This window comes from Pristiophorus japonicus, chromosome 2, assembly GCF_044704955.1.
Source record: "Pristiophorus japonicus isolate sPriJap1 chromosome 2, sPriJap1.hap1, whole genome shotgun sequence".
NCBI classification, from domain to species: domain Eukaryota; kingdom Metazoa; phylum Chordata; class Chondrichthyes; family Pristiophoridae; genus Pristiophorus; species Pristiophorus japonicus.
The window spans coordinates 329,485,171-329,508,484 of NC_091978.1; the positions used below are offsets into that span (position 1 = coordinate 329,485,171).

General features: G+C 45.1%; 1 protein-coding gene across 3 annotated transcripts in view; it reads left to right on the forward strand.

Annotated features, from left to right (window-relative positions):
• Nucleotides 1-23,314, forward strand: part of plk4 (polo-like kinase 4 (Drosophila)) — a 62,637-nt gene that overhangs the window by 9,459 nt on the left and 29,864 nt on the right. Inside the window, exons 1-7 of one of the 3 annotated variants that reach the window (XM_070871897.1) lie at nt 2,150-2,169; nt 2,888-2,983; nt 6,955-7,050; nt 7,134-7,248; nt 13,121-14,168; nt 14,680-14,783; nt 15,456-15,856. In XM_070871897.1, coding sequence (XP_070727998.1) covers nt 2,981-2,983; nt 6,955-7,050; nt 7,134-7,248; nt 13,121-14,168; nt 14,680-14,783; nt 15,456-15,856 — 1,767 coding nt within the window. In that variant the 5' untranslated portion in view covers nt 2,150-2,169; nt 2,888-2,980. Of the gene's footprint in view, nt 1-2,149; nt 2,170-2,206; nt 2,717-2,887; nt 2,984-6,954; nt 7,051-7,133; nt 7,249-13,120; nt 14,169-14,679; nt 14,784-15,455; nt 15,857-23,314 lie in introns of those variants that run through there. The other 2 variants (XM_070871886.1, XM_070871892.1) reach the window with 2 other exon arrangements.

Here is a 23,314-nt window from a genome sequence, read left to right on the forward strand (position 1 = left end):
CCCACAGTGCTTGGTCTGCCCTCCAGGCCACCATAATCAGTGCCTGCGAAGAGACGCTCGGTCACTCAACCAGGAAACACCAGGACTGGTTTGATGAGAATGACCAGGAGATCCAAGAGCTAATAAATCGCAAGCGCAGGGCATTTCTGAACCGAAAACAACCCCCCAATTCAGGAGCAACAAAGCAGCTTTACAGACGGCTTAAACCCAGGGCGGGGGACAGGAGGGGCCACATTGCAACGGAGGTTTGGGGGAGCGAAGTGTGTTGGAGGGGTAGGCCTGGGGGCTCTGTGCCTTGGTGCGGGAAGTGTTCAGAGTGGGGTGGACGGGTTGACTGCGCAGATGGTGGTTGGTGGATGTGGTGTGATTGGCGTCGCGGGGGCATGGCTCCGGGGTGTCTGGGGGGCTCGACATCCGGGGGAGTTCGGCATTTGGGAAGGATTCTGACGGGGCGGGTTGGGTGTGGGGGGGGGGGGGGAAGTGTTCCCGGTGTTGGGTGGGTCTGGAGCCGGGGGGGCGGGGGGGGGGGCTGTTTGGGGCTGGGATTGGGAGAGACTTCTTCACTCGGGGAGTTGTTGGCCTGTGGGGTTCCCTGCTGCGGAGAGTTGTTGATGCCAGTTCATTGGATGTGTTTGGGAGGGAGTTGGATGTGGTCCTTGCGGCTGTGGGGGGGGGGGGGAGGCTGCTGGGTTGGGTGATCAGCCATGATCTTGTTGAATGGCGGTGCAGGCTCGAAGGGCTGAATGGCCTACTCCTGCACCTATTTTCTATGTTTCTAAGGCCGAGGTTCAACAAAAAACCCGCGACTTAAAGAATAGATGGTGGGTGGAGAAAGCACAGGAGATTCAGCAGCTGGCCGACAGCCATGATGTGCGAGGATTCTTCACCGCAGTCAAGTCCACCTACAGCCCAAGCACTCAAGGCCTCACCCCACTGTTGGCCAAGAATGGGGAGACACTCATCAAGGACATCGAGGCAGTCTGGACCCGCTGGAAGGAGCGCTTCGAAGATCTCCTTAATCGAGACTCTGTCTTTGACTCGAGTGTCCTCGACTCCATCCCGCAGTATGCTACCCACCACCATCTCGGCAAAACCCCAGCCCTGCACAAGGTAGAAAAGGCCATCTGTCGGTTCAAGAATAATAAGGCAATGGGAGCAGATGGAATCCCTGCTGAGGCACTAAAGTACGGCGGAGAAGCACTATTGGCACGAATGCATGACCTCATCTCTCATCTGGAAGGAGGAGAGCATGCCGGGAGATCCCAGAGATGCAGTAATCGTGACCATCTTTAAAAAGGGGGACAAGTCCGACTGCGGCAACTACAGAGGAATCTCCCTGTTATCAGCCACTGGGAAGGTCATCGCTAGAATCCTCCTCGACCGTCTTCTCCCTGTGGCTGAGGAGCTCCTCCCTGAGTCACAGTGCGGATTCCGTCCACTACATGGCACAATGGACATGATCTTTATGGCGCGAGAAATGCAGGGAACAACACCAACCCTTGTACATGGCCGCCTTTGACCTTGCAAAAGCCACTGTTAACCGCGAGGCACTATGGAAAGTTTGTCGCCATCCTCCACCTGCTCCACAATGACATGCAAGCCGTGATCCTGACCAACGGATCCATCACAGACCCAATCCACATCCGGACCGGTGTGAAGCAGGGCTGCGTCATCGCGTCAACCCTCTTCTCGATCTTCCTCGCTGCAATGCTCCACCTCACACTCAACAAACTCCCTGCTGCAGGGGAACTAAACTACAGAGCCAGTAGGAACCTGTTCAACCTTCGTCGTCTCCAGGCCAGATCCAAGACTGTCCTATCCTCTGTCGTTGAGCTACAGTACGTGGACAACGCTTGTGTCTGTGCATATTCAGAGACTGAACTCCAAGTCATAGTCAGCATCTTCACTGAGGTGTACGAAAGCATGGGCCTTACATTAACTGTCCTAAGACAAAGGTCCTCCACCAACTTGACCCCCACCACGCAGCACTGGCCCCCAGTCATCAAGATCCATGGCGTGGCCTTGGACAACGTGGACCATTTTCCATACCTCGGGAGCCAATTATCAGCAAGGGCAGACATTGACGACGAGGTTCAACACCGCCTCCAGTGTGCCAGCGCAGCCTTCGGCTGCCTGAGGAAGAGAGTTTTCGAACATCAGTGTTAAAATGTGTGCATATATTATATATGAGGGAGAGTAGTACATTTTATACCGTAGAGTTTAATACCAGATAGGCTCATTAGAAACTAAGTGGCTACTTTTTTAAATCCGTAGTTATATTTGTTTGAGAAGAAACTGAAGGCGATTCTAATTCCAATAAGTACCACAACACAATTGTATTTTGACCTTTTGTTAAGGCGGCAGTTTATATTTCATGGTAAATATACCATAACGACAGTTGATGTTTCGCTTGGTGAGGCCTTGGAGAACTCGTTGTAACTAATACTTAAGGCTGTTGCCTGGCGATGAGAAGCCGTTGACTTTGGTTCTAACGCGGGAAGAAAGCCGGGCTTGCGTTTTAATGACTCAGTGTTTTGCCTTTGAACCCACTTAATAGTTAGCTGGCCGGTAATGCAGTCAAACGAATAGTGGCTAAGTTCCTGCTGGTAGTTCTAAAATGCTTGATCGAGTGTTGAATTACATTTTCTTAAAATGCAAGAGTGGGATCTCCGGCGATGTGAGGATGTCAGTTACAGATGGCGAGAATGCTATCGAGGTAAGCAGGACAGAGCACTTGAAAAATACGAGCCGTTCAAACGAGCTATTTGCACATAGCTTAATCGTTCCAACGACATCGTTGTGTTGTAATCGCTGAGGAAAATACGTGTTGCATATTTCTAAAGTCGACGACTAAGTTATATTATCTTTTCAAATGTTTATTTTGCAGGACTTCAAGGTTTTAACCCTCCTAGGAAAGGGTTCATTTGCATGTGTTTACAGAGCAAAATCTGTGAGCACTGGTCTGGAGGTAGCGATAAAAATGGTAAGTTTATCATAAACTGTATTTATTTTAAAACTACGTTATTTAATCTTTCTATCTATGGCGGTGGCATGCTTTTGCGTTCAAAGAATATAACATTTATTTTAATCAATGTTTATTTTCAATTATTTTGAACATTCTTTTATCTTGTAAATATTGTGACTTAAAAAAAACCATACTAAAACAATTAAAAGCAATGATATTGTTTGCTACGTTTGTAAAGAGAAGAGATCCCAGTCAGCTCTTTTATCAGAGTCTCCCTTAAATGTTTGACTTGAAACTTCCTATCCTTCATAAGTTGACCTCAATGGTTCACCTTGAGGCACTACACTCCTTGTAACTGCTTTAAAAAAAAGTTGACCCATCCATCCTCCCAACGTCTGTCCCATTCCCTAACTTCCTTTTCCTCTCTAAGTTCCTCAAATATATCCTGGCATTCTACATCAATGCCCATCCTTCCCAGTATTCCATTTGGATTCCACTCGTCCACTTCTGCCCTTGGCAGCAAAACAAACCTAGCCAACAAGTGACATCCTCTGACGACAATTGTGGTGAATTATCTGTCATCCTCCTGAACCTTTCCACCACATGCAATGCAGTTGATCACACCATTTACTTTCAACATCTCTTCTCTGGAACTGGCATTGCGTGATTCCATTCCTACCTATCTGAACATAGCCATGCATCTCCAGCAATGGCTTCACCTTTCCTCTCCTACACAGTCATCTCCTGAATCCCACAAAGATCTATCATCGGTTCCCCTATCCTGCCTATCTACATGCTGTACGTTTATGACATCAGGGTTTGGGTCTGCTTTCATGTCTACGGTACTGACACCCAACTCCTCCACTTCCTTGGTCTCCAGACTGTCTAGTGCTGTCAATCTGTTTGTATGACATTAATCTTGGATTAGTCTCAACTTCCACCAGCTCAATATTAGGAAGACATTGTCTTCGGGCCATGCCATTTACTCCATCCCCACCCTAGCCAATCTTGGGATGAACCAGACCATCCTGCACTAAATTCTGCTTGCCCATAACCCCCGTCCTTCCCATTTCCCAAAGCATCACATTTAAAATTGTTACACATAAATTCCTCCTTGATTTGATCCACATTTTCTGCAATTTCCACATTATCTGCAATTTTCTCGACCTATAGTTCCTCCCAAAGATTCAATTTCTCTGATTCTGGTCTTCTGTGTACCCCCTTCATTGGTGACAGAACCTACCACCACCTTGCTTGTACTCTGGAACTTTGCCCTAAACCTTTCCACCACTTACTAAAACCATCTCCAAACTCATCTCTTCAACCAAACTTTTGGTACCCCTCCTAATCTTTCCCTGGCACATTGTCTATGCCTATTTGTGAAGTGCCTTGGATATTTCTGTGTGTTGAGGACACTATATAAATTTTTTTTTTTTGAAAGCCCTACTTGGTACAAATGCAAACCATAAATTGTCACTTGATAACCAGTTTTTCCATGCTTCCAAATTAAATGGAGCATCTAGGGGTGTGTTTACATTGAAACTTTAACCATGCTGTGAACTACATCTGCTTCTCACCACCTCCAAAATTGTAATATCATTCTGGAGATTTGGCCAAACCTAACCGTAGAAGTTTAAGAAACTGGGAGGAGGAGTCTACTCCCCATGAGAGTCTGTTGAAACTCTTGGACACCTTTCAACCAAGTTGGAGTTAATTAAAATGTTTAGACAGTGTGGGCATTGCCATACTCTAAATATTTACTTTTTAATTCCTAGAAGTGAACTTGTACACATGCAGAGTGCTCTCCTTAAAAGAATATTTGGAATTCTAGCCAGGCAATGTAAATGTGGTGCAACCTGTATGGAATCCATACTACAGTTTAAATTTCAGACACTTGAAAGGTCTTGTGATTATTCATCATTATAGTTTTCTGGCTCCCATGTTAGCTGACATTGTTAATGGTTCTCTCTCCTCAGGTACTATCCCCCTCTCCCTCAAATCTGCTGTCATTAGCCCTCTCCTCAAAAAAAACAATCCTTGACTCCTCCAATCTTGCAAACTACCTCTCCTCTCAAGTCCTTGAACATTTTGTCTCCTCCCAAATCCATGCCCATCTTTCCCACAACTCCATGTTTGAATCCCTCCAATCAGGTTATCGAGCCTGCCACAGAACTGAAATGGCTCGCATTGAAGTCACAAATTACATCCTTTGTGACTGACAAAAGTAAATTATTCCTTCTCGACTTGTCTGCAGTCTTTGACATGATTGACTACTCCATCCTCCTCTAACGCCTCTACACTGTCATCTATCTAATTGTAGTCAGAGAATCATCTGCATTGGCTTCTCTTTCCGCTTCCGCGTCATTGTCTCTAGTGTCTCCCAAGAATCTATCCTTGTCCTCCTCCTATTTCTCATCTACATGCTGCCCCTTGGCGACATCATCCGAAAACACAGCGTCAGTTTCCACATGTACGCCGACGACACCCAGCTCTACCTCACCACCGCTACTCTCGACCCCTCCATGGTCTCTAAATTGTCAGACTGCTTGTCCAAGATCCCGTACTGGATCAGCAGGAAGGTTCTCCAATTAAATATTGGGAAGACCGAAGCCTTGACCCCAAAATGAGTTTCCGACTACATATCTGCTGCATAACTGACTGCCTATTTCCACCTCCGTAACATCACTCATCTCCGCCCCTGCCTTAGCTGCTGAAACCCTCAACCATGCCTTTGTTACCTCTAGACTTGATTACTCCAATGCACTCCTGGCTGGCCACCCATGTTGTACACTATGTAACCTTGAGGTCATCCAAAACTCTGCTGTCTGTATCCTAACTTGCAGCAAGTCCTGTTCACCCATCATCCCTGTGCTCGCTGACCTACGTTGGCTCCCCATTAAGCAACGCCTGGATTTTAAAATTCTCATCCTTGTTTTCAAATCCCTCCATGGCCTCGCCCCTCCCTATCTCTGTAATCTCCTCCAGCCCCACAATCCCCCGAGATATCTACGTTCCTCTAATACAGTCCTCTTGAGCATCTCTGATTATAATCGCTCAACCACTGGTGGCCGTGCCTTCCGTTTCCTCGGCCACAAGCTCTGGAGTTCACTCCCTACCTCTCTTTCCTCCTTTTAAGGTGCTCCTTAAAAAATAGCTCTTTGACCAAGCTTTTGGTCATCGGCCCTAATTTCACCTTATGTGACTTGGTGTCAAATTTTTGTTTTACAATACTCCTATGAAGCGCCTTGAGACATTTTACTATGTTAAAGGTGCTATATAAATGCAAGTGGTGGTTGTTGTCATTTCATTTTTGGGGACTTAATTGTTGAAACCGTGCTGTACTATTCTGTAGTACGGTGGATTGGAGCTTGAACACACTGCACCAGTATACTGCCCAAGGTCCTAAAATATACTCCTACTTGGAGAAAGTAAAATCAAAATAGAATGGTGAAGTATTTGACATTATTACCAAATGGAATGCTGCTGTTTCATTTAAAAGAATGCTAAGTTCCCCTTGATATATGCCCACTTGTGTGGAAAATGTCTTGTTTCTGCTTGGCATCGTTGTGTTGTGCAGGAGCATGAAGATGAGGAAATGCAGATGTGTTGCCTTACTGCCCATCCTGTACTACTGCGCTAGTAATACTAAATTCAGTACCATCAACTTAAATTTATATATGATCGGAATGAATGATCACTTTCCCAACCAGCCATGCAATTTTGCACTCCACTGCAATTTTAAAATATTTGTGCAATAATCCTGGAACAAACTGAAAATAATTTAATTCATCTAATTATATATTACTGAAGTAACATGGTTACGGTGAAAATATGTATGTTCCATTAAATAAGCCTGTAAAAAGTTAACAGCAATTTTATTTTTGTAAGCTGGCATTTTAATACATAATTACTGAGAGAATAGCTCACCTCATGAACATTGTTGATTAACATTTTTGCATAACTTGATGCAAATGGTTTTCTGTTGTCAGATTGACAAAAAGGCCATGCACAAAGTGGGAATGGTGCAGAGAGTCCGTAATGAAGTGGAGATTCACTGTCAGTTGAAGCATCCCTCTATATTGGAGGTAAAAAACACTACTTTTCATTAACTGTCATTTTTTAATCTAATCTGTTAAAATATTTGAAGACGGCTGTTATTTTCTTTCAGCTTTACAACTATTTTGAAGACAACAATTATGTCTATTTAGTACTGGAAATGTGTCACAATGGAGAGATGAGCAGGTATTTAAAGAACAGGAAAACTACTTTCTCAGAGGATGAAGGTAACTATTATCTGAAAATATTTAAGAGGAACATATTCATAATTGAAAATTGTACTCAAAACAACAATGCAATTTTTTGTCACGGTATAATGATCCTCAGTTTGGCTTCTCCAAATATAAAAAACACTGATACAAACCGTCTTAAGACACCGTCTCCATGCCATCTCCAATAACAAGTGTGAGGAGCTCATGGACTTTTTAGTCACAAAGATTGAGATCATCCATTCAGCTGCCCTTGCTGCTCCCACCAGGCCAAACTTTCTCCTAATGTTCCCTGCTGCCTTAGCCCTGAACTGACATCTTTTCCTAGATTCTATCCCATCTTATGGCATGCTCTTTTGGAGCTCATCTTATCCTTGAGACCCCCTTCCTGCTCCTTCGACTCTATTCCCACTTAACTGTTGACTGCCGAACCTCCCTTCCTCGTCCCCATGTTAGCCGATGTTAACGGTTCCCTCTCCTCAGCTGCTGTCTCCCTCCGCTTCAAATCTGCCATCATCAACCCTCTGCTCAAAAAACCCATCCTTGACCACCTTTGACCGAGCAAATTACCGCCCCCATCTCCAACCTCCATTTCCTCTCAAAAGTCCTTGAACATGTTGAGGCCTCCCAAATCCGTGCCCATCATTCCTGGAACTCTATGATTAATTCCCTCCAATCAGGTTTCTGCTACAGTACTGAAATGGCCCTTATCGAAGTCACAAATGACACTCTGATTGTGGTAAACTATCCCTCCCCATTCTTCTCGACCTGTCTACAACCTTCAACACAGTTGACCATACCATCCTCCTCCAATGCCTGTCCTATGACATCCAGCTGGGTGGAACTGCCGTTGCCTGGTTCCATTCTTAACTATTGAATCGTAGCCAGAGATTCACCTGCAATGGCTTCTCTTCCCACTCCTGCACTGTTATATGGAGTCCCCAAAGGATCTATCCTTGGCCCTGTTCTATTTCTCATCTACATGCTGCCTTTTGACAACATCATCCAAAAACACAATATCAGGTTCCACGTGTACGTTCACGACACTCCACTCTATCTCACCACCACCTCTCTTAGCCTCTCCACCGTTTCTGATTTGTCGCACTGTTTATCTAACATCCAATATTGGATGAACATGAATTTCCTCCAACTAAATATTGGGAAGACTGAAGCCATTATCTTTGGTACCCACCACAAACTCTTCCCTCTTCTTGGCAACAACCTGAAGCTGAGCCAGATCATTCGCAACTTTGGTGTTTTGTTTGATCCCAAGGTGAGCTTCCGACCACATATCCACTCTGTCACCAAGACTGCCTACTTCCACCTGTGTAACATTACCCGACTCAGACTCTGCCTTAGTTCATCTGCTGCTGAAACCCTCATCCATGGTTTTTTACCTCTAGACGTGACTATTTCCAATGCTCTCCTGGCCGGTATCCAATCTGCACCACCGCCCCCCGCAACATAAACTTGTGCTTACCCAAATCTCTGCTGCCCTTATCTTAACTTGCACCAAATCCCATTTACCCATCACCCTGTGCTTGCTAACCTACATTGGCTCCTGGTCTGACAACGACACAATTTTAAAATCTTCGTCCTTGTTTTCAAATAGGTTCATGACTTCACCCTTCTCTATCTCTATAACCTCCTCCAGCCCAACAAGCCTTTGAGATCATTGCACTCCTCCAATTCTGGCATCTTGCACATCCCTGATTTTAATCGCTCAAGTGTTGGCAGCTGTACTTTCAGCTGCCTTGACCCTAAGCTTCTCTCTCTCTCTAAACCCCTCTACCTCTCTCTCTCCCTTTTTAAGATGCTCCTTAAAACCTACCTGCCGATATCTGCTTCTGTGGCTCGGTGTCAAATTATATTGATAACTCTCTTATTAAGCGCCTTGGGATGTTTTGCTGTTTTAAAGGTGCTATATTAATGTTGTTGAACCTGTCTCTCCAATTTCTCTTCCATCTCTCCTCATGTCTCTGATCTCATCTCCATGAAATCCACATTCTGCTGTCTTGATCACATTTCCACGAAACTGTTGACCACTCAACTTCGCTACCTGGCCCTCATGCTAATTAACATTGTATATGATTCCTTCTCTTCTAATACTGACCCACTCCCTTTCAAAACCTCCATCATCACCTCCTTTAAACCTCAACCCCTTTGTCCTTTCAAACTACTGGCCTATCCTTAACCCCTCTTTCATTTCAAGTTCTTGAACAAATATGCATAACTAAAATTCTGGTCCCTCCACGGCCCCTTGCCACAATATGCCACAATGTCATTAGGAACACTGAATTCTACCGGACCATAAAATACTTTCTATCTATTGGGCCAATCCCAAAGGCCACAGACTTTGTGCGCCCACTTTATTTTCGTACCTTATAATACTTAATCTAACCTAATTATGACACAAAGATTAGTGGGAAAGCGGGTTGTGTAGAGGACACAGAGAGGCTGCAAAGAGATTTAGATAGCTTAAGCGAATGGGCTAAGGTTTGGCAGATGGAATACAATGTCGGAAAGTGTGAGGTCATCCATCTTGGGGAAAAAAAACAGTAAAAGGGAATATTATTTGAATGGGGAGAAATTACAACATGCTGCGGTGCAGAGGGACCTGGGGGTCCTTGTGCATGAATCCCAGAAAGTTAGTTTGCAGGTGCAACAGGTAATCAGGAAGGCGAATGGAATGTTGGCCTTTATTGCGAGAGGGATGGAGTACAAAAGCAGGGAGCTCCTTCTGCAACTGTATAGGGTATTGGTGAGGCCACACCTGGAGTACTGCATGCAGTTTTTAGAAACATAGAAAATAGGTGCAGGAGTAGGCCATTCGGCCCTTCTAGCCTGCACCGCCATTCAATGAGTTCATGGCTGAACAATTTTGTCACCTTACTTAAGGAAGGATATACTAGCTTTGGAGGGGGTACAGAGACGATTCACTAGGCTGATTCCGGAGATGAGGGGGTTACTTTATGATAGATTGAGTAGACTGGGTCATTACTTGTTGGAGTTCAGAAGGATGAGGGGTGATCTTATAGAAACATTTAAAATAATGAAAGGGATAGACAAGATAGAGGCAGAGAGGTTGTTTCCACTGGTCGGGGAGACTAGAACTAGGGGGCACAGCCTCAAAATACGGGGGAGCCAATTTAAAACCAAGTTGAGAAGGAATTTCTTCTCCCAGAGGGTTGTGAATCTGTGGAATTCTCTGCCCAAGGAAGCAGTTGAGGCTAGCTCATTGAATATATTCAAGTCACAGATAGATACATTTTTAACCAATAAGGGAATCAAGGGTTATGGGGAGCGGGCGGGTAAGTGGAGCTGAGTCCACGGCCAGATCAGCCATGATCTTGTTGAATGGCAGAGCAGGCTCGAGGGGCGAGATGGCCTACTCCTGTTCCTAATTATTATGTTCTTATGTAACCTTCTCCCTCTTGAAATTACAACCATTATTTTGCACTCTTTTCTGTTTTTCTTGTCCCCAGCTTCATGCCTTTACATTTCTCTACATTAAATACTTTCCACCTTTGATCCAATCTTCCAATTGTCTAATTCCCTCTGAAACTGGTGCACTTGTCCCCTACTATTTATCACCCCTCTCAAACTTGTAGTTTTGTTATGGTCCCTTCCCTCCAAATCATTAATATTACTGAAAGCAACAATGGCTCCAGAACTGATCACTGCAGACTCTACTATTTTCATATTGCGGTGTTCGCTTACCATTTGCATTCTCTCACTTATTAGTTAGTAACCCACTTCAAAAGCTGCTTAGGAACATAGGAAATAGGAGCAGGAGTAGGCCATTTGGCACCTTGAGCCTGTTCCGCCATTCAATAAGATCATGGCTGATCTGATCTTGCCCTAAACTCCACTTCCCTGTCCGCTCCCCATAACCCTTCACTCCCTTATAGTTCAAAAATCTGTTCTATCTCCACCTTAAATATATTCAATGACCCAGCCTCCACAGCTCTCTGGGGTAAAGAATTCCACAGATTCACCAATCTCTTGAGAAAAAATACCTCCTCATTTCCATTTTAAGTGGGCGACCCCTTATTCTGAAACTATGACCCCTAGTTCTAGATTCCCCCACGAGGGGAAACATCCTCTCTGCATCTACCCTGTCAAACCTCCACAGAATCTTATATTTTTCAATAAGATCACCTCTGATTCTTCTAAATTCCAATGAGTGTAGGCCCAACCTGCTCATACTTTCTTCATTTGACAACCCCTTGATCTCAGGAATCAACCTCATAAACCTCCATGAACTGTTTCCAATGCAAGTATATCCTTCTTAAATAAGGAGACCAAAACTGTACACAGTACTCCAGGTGTAGTCTCACCAACGCTCTGTACAGTTGTAGCAGGACTTCCCTACTTGTATATTCCATCAGCCTTGCAATAAAGGCCAACATTCCATTTGCCTTCCTAATTTTTGCTGTACCTGCATGCTAACTTTTTGTGTTTCATGTACAAAGACCCCCAGAGTGTGGTGCTGGATTATGGGATCGAGTCTCTGGATTGCGGGCTTGAACCCACGACCTTCTGACTCAGAGGAGGGAGTGGCACCGGCCTTCGCATCCTTGAGTAGAACTGCCTGACTGTGTCCTGGAAATGGGAAAGGTCATTCAGCCCATCTTTCCTCGGGCGCTCTGCCACTTGATATCTGACTGCCTCTTCCCCCGAAAGCATGCCAGGTATCTCTCTTCCCCCACTGCTCATAGAGTTTTGTGGAGAGGAGTGGAACTTTAAATGGCAGGATTTCACAAAGCGAGGAATACTCTGCCTCGCTGAGCAGCACGATGTGTTGGACGTTTGAAGCGGGCGTGTCCGGTTAATCGGGTTTGAATTTGGGTGGGGTTGGTTAAAGGGCAGAATGTTGGCATTGGGGTGAACTCCCTCCACTGCTCCTGATCCAGCAGTGAGGGAGGGACAGCAAGTGCTGTAAAACTGGGGCCCTTGGGAGAATGCCAAGGCTGCGAATAGTGGCAGGAATCCCATGTTTTTTTTTTTAATTGGGGCACCAAGTTTGCTAAAAATGGGGACATAAAGTTTGCCAATACTGTGGGGGGGATCCCAAATTTCCTAAAATTAGGTACACCAAGTTTGCTACAATTGGGGAGAACCCCAAATCTCCTAAAATTGGGGACATCAAGTTTTGCAAAGGAAAACCCAGAGCTGGATTTTGGGGGGGTAAGGGAGACTGGAGCCAGAGCCAGTGCGCCGGGGAATGTGGGCTCTGCTCCAGATTCGATGAGCAAGACTATGTCAGCGGACGGGAAAAGATGAAATCCAGTCCTGGTTTTCCCCGCCACCCGGCCCCAGCTGCCATCTTCCTTCCAGTTTCCAGGTGGCCATACAGCAAGTGGCACTCCCGCAGGATGCACTCAGCATTGGTGGCATTCTTCTATGGAATAGGCAGCTTGGATAAGAAATTGGCTTAAGGACAGAAAACACCGAGTCGTGGTGAATGGTTGTTTTTCAGACTGGAGGATGGTGGACAGTGGTGTTCCCCAGGAGCCAGTGTTAGGACCACTGTTTCTTTGATATTGGAATACAGAGTAAAATTTCAAAATTTGCTGATACCAAACTTGGATTTCCAAAGAGGCAGATTTGGGATGGTGGGAAAACAGAATCTAATTTGGTTAGAGATGAGAAATAAGAAGAGAAATGTTGATCTATTTAGTATAAACTAAACAGTGGAAATGAAATGGAGGAAGAGATATGTAGACAAATTGGAAACATATGCAGAAATAACAGGACTATAATAACGGTGACTAATTATACAAAGATAAACTGGGGGAAAAGGTAACTAGTGGCAAAGCGGCAGAGCTGTTTCTATATAAACTATTTGAAATTGATATTCTGTTTTCACTTTTTTTTTTAAAAACAGCTCGACACTTTATGCATCATATTGTTACTGGAATGTTGTACCTCCACTCGCATGGTATACTGCATCGGGACCTCACCCTTTCTAACCTTCTACTTACAAGCGACATGAACATAAAGATTGCTGATTTTGGATTAGCGGCACAGCTGAAAATGCCAAATGAAAAGCATTTCACCATGTGTGGCACCCCCAATTACATTGCACCAGAGATCGCAACCCACAGTGCTCATGGCCTTGAATCTGACGTGTGGTCTCTTGGATGCATGCTTTATACCTTTCTGGTGGGAAAGCCACCGTTTGATACTGACACTGTTAAAAATACATTGAACAAGGTGATGCTGGCAGATTATGAAATGCCAGCATTTATTTCAAATGAGGCTCGAGATCTGATCTACCAGCTGCTTCGAAAAAACCCAGCAGACCGTATCAGTCTTTCTGCTGTATTGGACCATTCATTCATGATGAAATGCCCTTCATCCAGAAGTAAAGATCCAGGAGCTGTAGAGGATTCGATGGATAGTGGGCACGCCACAATTTCAACAGCATTTACCATAGGCACAGGATCTTCTGGTGCTAATACAATGGGACGCTTGCATCAAAAGACCAAACAAGTAATAGGGCAGTTTCTTCCAAACAAAATGGCAGTCACCACCTCACAAAATAGACTTATCAATGATACTTCATCCATGGAAGGCAGTGCGGTCTTTAATGAGGGAAGAGTTCAAAATGCTAAAATTACCAGAGGTGGTAGAGGAAGAACTGTACAACATGCAGAGGAAGAGCGACCTCACTCTCGATGGCTTCGACGAGCACACTCCACTGACCGATCTGGTACCTTTCAAAGCCAGAATCCAGAAAAGCCCAATAGTGTTATGGAACGATGTCACTCTGTTGATGCACTGCCAAAGTCTGCCAGACCTGGAATGTGCAATCCTGCAAATTTGTATGTTGATGGTTATACAGATATTCAGCAGTTTAGTAGGGACAGTTCAGGTAATGTTGGCTCGTATGAGAAATCCACCACATCTCCACCTGTCAAGCAGACAGCAAAGTAAGTTTTTTTTCACCAAATAGCAGATCTTCATCCATTGTAATTTTACACTCTGGGTGCTGCAGACTAAAATATAGTGAAAGCCTGGATAGAATTGATGTCAATAAATTATTTCTATAATTCATGCTGGTTTTAACTATAGGGTATGAATTTTAATAAAACTACTAGCTAAATGAAGGTTGGGAGCTCTAGGCATAACTTGTGTAGAATAAACTACTGTCTGCATAATTACATTTTGTGACTTCAGTTAGTAATTTTTCAAGAAGCAGTTTGATAAGTATGGATAGATCCTTGTCTAGATCTCTGTCAAAATAATGTGTTCAACATGTTAAAAGATTTCATGGTTATGGTAATATTTTGAGTGACTGAGGATAGCTTCTTTAGAATTGTTCAGCCTTTTGCAAAGTAAAAATAGCCTTTCCTCGTTTGTCACCCATATATTTTTAGTTAACTAGGAGCCAGCCTCTCATGTTGTTAGAAAGGCACTCATCTTTCCTAATTTTATTCACAGTCCAAATTTTGCTTATCAGCCTGTGTCCAGTGGGCCATTCTTGGAGCAGATGTCACAGGTTGACACAAAACAACGCCAGTTTGAAAATGGTCAGGTACATAATGGTATGCAATAACATTTAGACATTTCAAAGGTGTTAAAACAATAACAAGTGTGCTACATTAATTTGAACTTTTTTAAAAGAGAGTATTTTTCTCTGTTTTCCCTTGTATGTCTGTGGCATGCATATTTTTAGGATGAGATATGCTCCCAGCCTACACCATTCCAATGCTGGTCATACTTAGTTTGTCAAAGTGATCTCATGTAACAACCCTATGATTTATTTAAAACATTTTCCACCCCCATCCTTTTAGGAAGTACCTTGCCTTCCTTTGTTCAACAGGATGCTTGAGATCAGAAACTTTGCATATAGTGAATTGCAGACATGAAACAGTTTGCTTCCACTATGGCATTATGCATGGTAACTGCAGTATGTCATGCTACCATGCCTCCCTATTTTTTAGACCGTTCTGAGTATGCAATTGGGTTATGTGAAACACAACAATTTGTCATTATTGATTTAAAAAAAAATACATAGTCTCTTACTTCAGTCTATGCTAAAACTTAAAACACATTTTTTCTCTTACTGAAGTAGCGTCCTGTTTTCTGAAAAGCGTCTAGAAGGGTATCATATGGGTAATGTACATATACATAAGTTGTACAATATTTAGGTAAATTTAGATTGTCAAGATTTGTTCATTTAGGTTTAACGTATGAATCATTTTGTTATCTCCTAGCTCTATTCAAAAAAACAGTGGACGTTAGCGCCGCCAGTAGTCCTAGTGGAAGTTTCCATAGTGGAAGAAAGCAACAGATTATAAAAGAAGTAGTATCAGCAAATACATGGGAAAAAAATCCCAGCAACAAAATGAAAACCGATCCTTTTTACCAGGAGAGCTACTTCAAAAAACAGATGGGCATTCAGAAATGTGATGGGGTTCTTTTACCGTATTCTGCAGAAGGGGATTACAGGCAAGCAGACACACAGTATGACTGTCCTCCAGTTTTGAAACAGCACAGCTACATACAACAAGAAATACAACCGCCTGAATATCAGATGAAGACATTACGAGAGTTGGTGTCACCACTGAGGGCCCACAGACTTAAATCAATCCGACAGAAAACCAAAAATGCAGTGGTAAGGATTACAACTTTAATTTCTTATTCATAAATGTATAGTTTAAAAAAATTATAGGAATATTTCTTGCTGATTTGATAGTAAGCAGAAATTTGGGTTAATAGTGGATTAAATAAACTATTACAGCTGTGAGGAGGGATGATATGTTAGAGGAATCATCAAACGAGGCCATATGGGTCGAACTGAAAAACAGAAAAGGGGCGATCACTGCTGGGAGTGTACTATAGACCTCTAAACAGTGAGAGGGAGATAGAAGAGCAAATATATAGGCAAATTTCTGAAGTGCAAAAGCCATAGGGCAGTAATAATAGGGGATTTCAACTATCCTAATATTAACTGGGATAAAATTAGTGTAAAAGGTATAGGCGGTGCGGAATTCCTAAAATGCATTCAGGATAACTTTTTTAGCCAGTATGTAGCAAGCCCAACACTGGAGGGGGCGGTTCTGGATTTACTTTTAGGGAATGAAGTTGGGCAGGTGGAAGGACTATTAGTGGGAGAGCATTTAGGTGCTAGTGACCATAATTCAGTTAGATTTAAGGTAGTTATGGAAAAGAACAAGGATAGACCAGGAATAAAAGTTCTAAATCGGAGAAACGCCAACTTTGCTAAGCTGAGATGATTTAACCATAATGGATTGGAAACAGCTACTTGAAGGTAAATCAGTGTCGGAGCAGTGGGAGGCATTCAAGGAGGAGATCCAGAGGGTTCAGATTAAATATGTGCCCTTAAAGAAGAAAGGTGAGACTAACAAATCTAGAGCACCCTGGATGTCTAGGGACATACAGGGTAGGATAAAGAAAAAAGGGAGGCTTATGACAGATACCAAGAGCTAAATACTGCAGAATCTCCTGGAGGAGTATAGAAAGTGCAGGGGTGAAATTAAAAAGGATATTAGGAAAGCAAAAAGAGAGCATGAAAAACTCTTGGCAAGTAAAATCAAGGAAAACCCAAAGATGTTTTATAAATACATTAAGAGCAAGAGGATAACTAAAGAAAGGATAGGACCTATTGGAGACCATGAGGGTAATCTGTGTGTGGAGGCGGGAGATGTGGGTATAGTTCTTAATGAATACTGCATCTGTTTTCACAAAGGAGAGGGGTGATGCAGACACTGCTATCGGGGAGGAGGAGTGTGAAACATTAGATGAAATAAACATAGTGAGAGAGGAGTTATTAAGGAGGTATTAAGCAGCTTTGAAAGTGGATAAGTCCCCTGGCCCGGATGAAATGTATCCCAGGCTGTTGAGCGAAACAAAAGAGGAAATAGCAGTGGCTTTGACCATCATTTTCCAATCCTCTCTGGCTTCAGGTGTGGTGCCAGAAGACTGGAGGGCTGCTAATGCGGTACCTTTGTTTAAAAAGGGAGAACGGGATAGACCAAGTAATTACAGGCCAGTCAGCCTAACATCCGTGGTGGGAAAATTATTGGAAAAAATTCTGAAGGACTGGATAAATCTTCATTTAGAAAGACACTGATTAATCAAGGACAGTCAGCATGAATTTGTTAAGAGCAAGAGGCTAACTAAAGAAAGGGTAGGACCTATTAGTGACCATGAGGGTAATCTGTGTGGAGGCGGGAGATGTGGGTATGGTTTGACTAACTTGATTTAATTTTTTGAGGTAACAAAGGAGGGTCATTGAGGGTAGTGCATTTGATGCAGTGTATATGGATTTCAGTAAGGCTTTTGACAAGGTCCCACATGGCAGACTGGTCATGAAATTAAAAGCCCATGGAATCCAGGGCAAAATGGCAAGTTGGATCCAAAATTGGCTCAAAAGCAGGAAGCAGAGGGTGTGAATGTTTAAAAATGTATAGAGACATTGAAGTTGAGAACGTGGGAATTGTATAGGGACAGTATAAGCTAACAAACAATTCATGGAGGAATAGCCATGACATCTCAGACTCGAGACTGCGAAATGTTACAACACTAACACATATTGAAACAAAACCCACAGCTTGCAGAAAAATCTCAAGGTCTTATTAAATCATGTTATTAACCTGAAACATTGACAGAAGGTCTTTGTTTAAAATCGGACCATGCTTGGGTCGGCTTATGAGTGGACGAAGGGAAGGAGGGATCAAAAGAGATGGGCTGAGCTGGGATGTCACTCTAGCCCTATCTTGTTATCTTTTGCCGAAAATGTATAACCATCGTGCCTTGACAATGTAAGGTCACTTATCCGTAGGGAGTGTGTACACTCGATCGAGAATGTATATCCTCTGTCTGATAAGTCTTGCTGGCCGGTAAAATAAAGACTGCTTTGTTCAAAGCACAAGAGGTATTCGACTCAGTAATTTTACTGAACCAGATTGAGAGAAAAGAATCTACATTTACATTGGTAATGGTTGATGGGTGTTTTTGTGGCTGGAAGGCTGTTTCCAGTGGGGTTCTGCAGGGCTCAGTACTAGGTCTCTTGCTTTTTGTGGCAGACATCGATGATCTAGACTTGAATATAGGGGCTATGATTAAGAAGTTTGCAGCTAATACTAAAATCGGCTGTGTGGTTGATGATGAAGAAGAGAGCTATAGACTGCAGGAAGATATCAATCAATTGGTCAAGTGGGCAGAACAGTGGCAAATGGAATTTAATCCGGAGCAGTGTGAGGTAATGCATTTGGGGAGGGTTAACAAAAATAGGGAATATACATTAAATGGTAGGACACTGAGAAGTGTAGAGGGACAAAGGTACCTTGGAGTGCATGTCCACAGATCCCTGAAGGTAGCAGGCCAGGTAGATAAGGTGGTTAAGCAGGCATACAGAATGCTTGCCTTTATTAACCGAGGCATAGAATACTAGAGCGGGGTGGGTGGGGGGGGGGGGGGTCATGCTTGAACTGTATAAAACACTGGTTAGGCCACAGCTGGAGTACTGTGTGCAGTTCTGGTCACCACATTACAGGAAGGATGTGATTGCACTGGAGAGGAGATTTACGAGGATGTTGCCAGGAGTGGAGAATCTTAGCTATGAGGACAGATTGGATAGGTTGGGTTTGTTTTCCATGGAGGCTGAGGGGAGACCTCATTGAGGTGTATAAAATTGAGGGGCCTAGATATAGTGGATAGAAAGGGCTTATTTCCCTTAGCAGAGAGGTCAACAACCAGGGTGCATAAATTTAAAGTAACTGGTAGAAGGTTTAGAGGGGATTTGAGGGAAAATTCTTCAACCAGTGGGTTGTGGGAGTCTGGAACTCACTGCCTGAAAGGGTGGTAGAGGCAGAAACCCTCACCACATTTTAAAAAGTACTTGGATGTGCACTTAAAGGGCCCAAGTTTCCACACGATAAAAAACGGGCGCCCCTCCGAGCTGGGCGCCTGTTTTTCTCGCCTAAAACGGCGCAGGAAAAAAAACGCGCGATTCTGGAGCGCTTTGCAGCTCCTTGTCTGTTTGGCACGGCGCCCAGGGGGGCGGAGCCTACACTCGCGCCGATTTTGTAAGTGGGAGGGGGCGGGTACTATTTAAATTAGTTTTTTCCTGCCGGCAACGCTGCCCGTGCGCGTTGGAGCGTTCGCGCACGTGCAGTATGAAGGAAACATTGGCACTCGGCCATTTTTGTAGTTCTTTGTAGCTGTTTAATTTTTGAAAATTTTTTAATAAAAGCACATTGCCATCAGCACTGAGGCTTCTTGCAGCCTTCTCGCTCTCCTTCCACCCCACCCCCCCCCCCCCCCCCCCCCCCGCTCCGCTGGAACGAACGGCTGTCTCCCCCCCCCCCCCCGGGAACGAACGGCTGTTTCCTTCCCCACCCCCCGCGGGAACGAACGGCTGTCTCCTCCTCCCCCCCCCCCCCCCCCCCCCCCCCGGGAACGAACGGCTGTTTCCTTCCCCACCCCCCGCGGGAACGAACGGCTGTCTCCTTCCCCCCCCCCCCCCCCCCCCGGGAACGAACGGCTGTTTCCTTCCCCACCCTCCGCGGGAACGAATGCCTGCAGCATTCTCCGTGGCTGAAGCACTTTCACACAGGTAGGAAGATGGCTTATTTAATCTTTTCTTTGCTTATAAATGTTTATTCAGGTTGGATTTATTTGTAGAAGTATAAATAAGGATTTATTGTAGAATTTAATGACCTCCCTTCCCCCCCCCCCCCCCCACCTCGTTCTGGAAGCCTAATTTGTAACCTGCGCTTGGTTTTTTAATGTGTAGGACAGGTTTTTTCAGTTCTACAAAAACCTTCACTTGCTCCATTCTAAGTTAGTTTGGAGTACGTTTTCACTGTGGAAACTTTGAAATCAGGCGTCAGTGGCCGGACACGCCCCCTTTTGAAGAAAAAAATTCTGTTCCAAAGTAGAACTGTTCTACCTGATTAGAATTGCAGAAAAAAAAATGTGGAGAATTGCGATTTCTAAGATAGTCCGTTCTCCACCAGTTGCTCCTAAAAAAATCAGGCGCAAATCATGTGGAAACTTGGGCCCAAAGTGTTGTAACTTGCAGGGCTACAGACCTAAAGCTGGAAAGTGGGATTCGGCTGGATAGCCTCTTGTTGGACAGCACGGACACAATGGGCCGAAATAGCCTCCTTCCATGCTGTAAATTTCTATGATTCTATGAAAAGCATTGCCTAGTGCATTACTCCGAGATCGGCATGAGGAAATCCTCGGTCTGATTCCTGGTCTGTTAAGTTAGCTGACCTCCACAATTGGCCTCTGCATCACTGGGCTAGCCTGGGTGAAACAGAATTGGGCTTTGGCTGTAATAATGTTCACGATCAATCATTAAATGTCGGCCCTCATTTTAAAGGTTCCTTTATTTGTTCGATGGGAATTGTCACATTTTGGAGTACTTGAAGAAGCACACCTGGAAATAACCGGAACATCCAGTGCAGTTCACAAAGGGATACTATTGCTGCACTGCTAGGTTATGTTTTCATAGGGCTCAATTTTCCCGGGTCATTTATATTGTTTTTTCTGGCGTATTTTATTTTTCAAAGTTTTCCCTTACAATCTGCGCTGGCGTAACTGAGTTAGTTACGATTTTTCTAAGTGAGTTTTTTTTGACATAATAGGAGGCCCTCATGTCTGCGCCGGTGGGGGGGAAGAGAGAAGGGGAGAAGTCACAAGACTGCAATTAGTTGGCGGGGGGTGGAAAGAGAGAAGTTTCAATAATTGTACAAATAATGGAAAGGATTCAGTTTTAATGTAAAATATATTTTATTCAAAAGTTTAACGGTTTGTACTTCACTTTAATAAAATTATTCTTGTATCAAACTTTAAAGTTTTCAGTTACGATCACTTACAAAACTTTAAGATCACTTACTAATAAATGTGTAAATTTACATAACTTACAAAACTTTTAATTTGAAAACAACAGTTACAACAGTAACAATAATAACAACAGCAGCAGCAAAGAAAGGCTGCACCCATCTCTTCTCCACCTTATTCTAAGACCGCCCGCCGTGCTTGTTCCTGATGATTCCACCACCCCCGCCCGCAGGCGGGGGCGCAGTGTTTCTGGGGTTGGTACCAAGCTTATTCTTTAAGATCTTGGGTTGTGTGCACCTGTTGGGGGTCGGAGCAGGGGGAGTGGCTGGCAGCAATGTGGGGGGCCCGGGTTGGGGCTCTTGAGGCTGGTGTGGGGATTGGAGTGGGAGTGGCAGTTGATTCTGTCAATGGGCGTGGGGTCTGGGCGTGTTTTCTTATTGTAGCAGCTAACTCCAACATGCTGTCCCACATGTGCCCTGACAGTGTCTCAACGACCTGCAACATTCCCTCCCTCATGGTCACTGACCTCGTTCCCATTTCTCGTGAGATTGCTGTTACTTCTCCCGACAGTCCCGCTACCTCATCACCCACTCCACTGATGGTGTCCAGGAGTGATCGTGTAAGGTCAATGCTCTCCCCATTCATTGCCATCATCTGAAGTACAACTGTTAGATCTTGCACCTCAGGAGAGCGTGGTCCAGCTCTCCTTTCCCTCCTCCCCACGGATGTGGCTCGCATTCCACCACTGGGACCCGCAGCCTGGGACGGTGGGGTCCTGGGTATGCCTCACTGCACCCCCGCCACTGCGACCCGCAGCCTCGGAAGGTGGGGCCCTGGGTGTGCCCTGCTGCACCACACCACTGGGTTCCACAGCCTCAGACATTCGGAAACCATGAAATGTCCCACCAGCACTCAAACCACTAATCATGGAAGGGGCTGTCACCGCAATGACCAGCACCTCCTCCAAAGTCAGTAAAACAGTGGGACCTTCATCCAGCTCCATCCCCTCAGCCCCATGTTCTTGGTCTGGAGGGTTGGATTCGAAGATGTTATCCTGTTCAGGCTGGTCCTCGTCTGAATTTTCTTCCACATCGTCGGGGTCGGCCTAAAGTTCTGCAAAATATAACAGAACACAGACAAATGATTAGCAGCAGAGGAGGGGACAGGTGGGTGGGAGTGTAGGACTGATTTGAAGGACCACGATGAATGATAGCACATTGCGTCAACCGAAGCATTGCTGTTCCCCAGGAACCGAAGCATAGCTAGCCCGTGCAGTACGGAACATTTAGCAAAGCCAGACTATGGAATTTGCGGGACTTGCCCCCTCCCTCGAGTGTGGGCCCAGCTTGTGCAATGGTGATTGCTTTTCTCCAGGCAGGACCAATCTAAGCAGCAACCTTTCTGCCGGGCCTCCCCTGTTCAGGTTCTTACTCGTTTGCTGTGTGCCACTTCCTCTGCAAATGTGAAAACATAACTTTTTAGAGTTAGGGTTCGGGTTAGGCTGGTCACATTTACAATTGCAATTGCATTGAACAAATGAAAATATTACTTACACTAACTACTTGACCACGGTCCTGCTTCTTTTTACACTGGCCTCCAGATTTCGTGGTGGTCACCATTGCACAGTAATCTTCTGCAACTTAGTTCCAGTGGGCCCAAGTTTCGGGCCGTGCCTAGAACGGCGCAGCCCCGACCTGGATGCCCGTTTTTCGCACCACAAAGTGCGCCTAAAAAATATTTACTTCTCAGGGTCCCTGCAGGTCCTCTGAAGCTGGGCGCGGCGCAGCACGAGCTGTGGGAGGCGGAGCCAGGTCCCTGCGCTGAAAAAAGTGCCGGGACCTCTGCACATGCGCGCTACAGTGGCCGCGCATGTGCAGTAGCTCCAGGCCCCCAAAACTGTGTGGGAGGGGCCCGAAGCACGCAGCCCCGAACCCTGGCTGAATGGCCTCACTGGGGCTGCGTGGATCAGGCTGCACCTCCCACGCCCAGCTCCTGCTTCCTCCTGACCCGACTCGACCCACGCTCCCCCCGCCCCTGGACCCGACCCGACCTGCGCCCCCGCCCCGGACACAATCAGACCCGAACAGACTCGCACTCCCCACCCCGGACACGACCCCCCACCCCCGCCCCGCCCCCAGACTGGACCAGACCCGTGCTTCCCCGGACCCGACCCGAACAGACACCCACTCCCCCAGACCGGACCCGACCCCGGACCCGGCCCGAACAGATTCCGTCCCCCCTGCCGGCCCATCGCCCC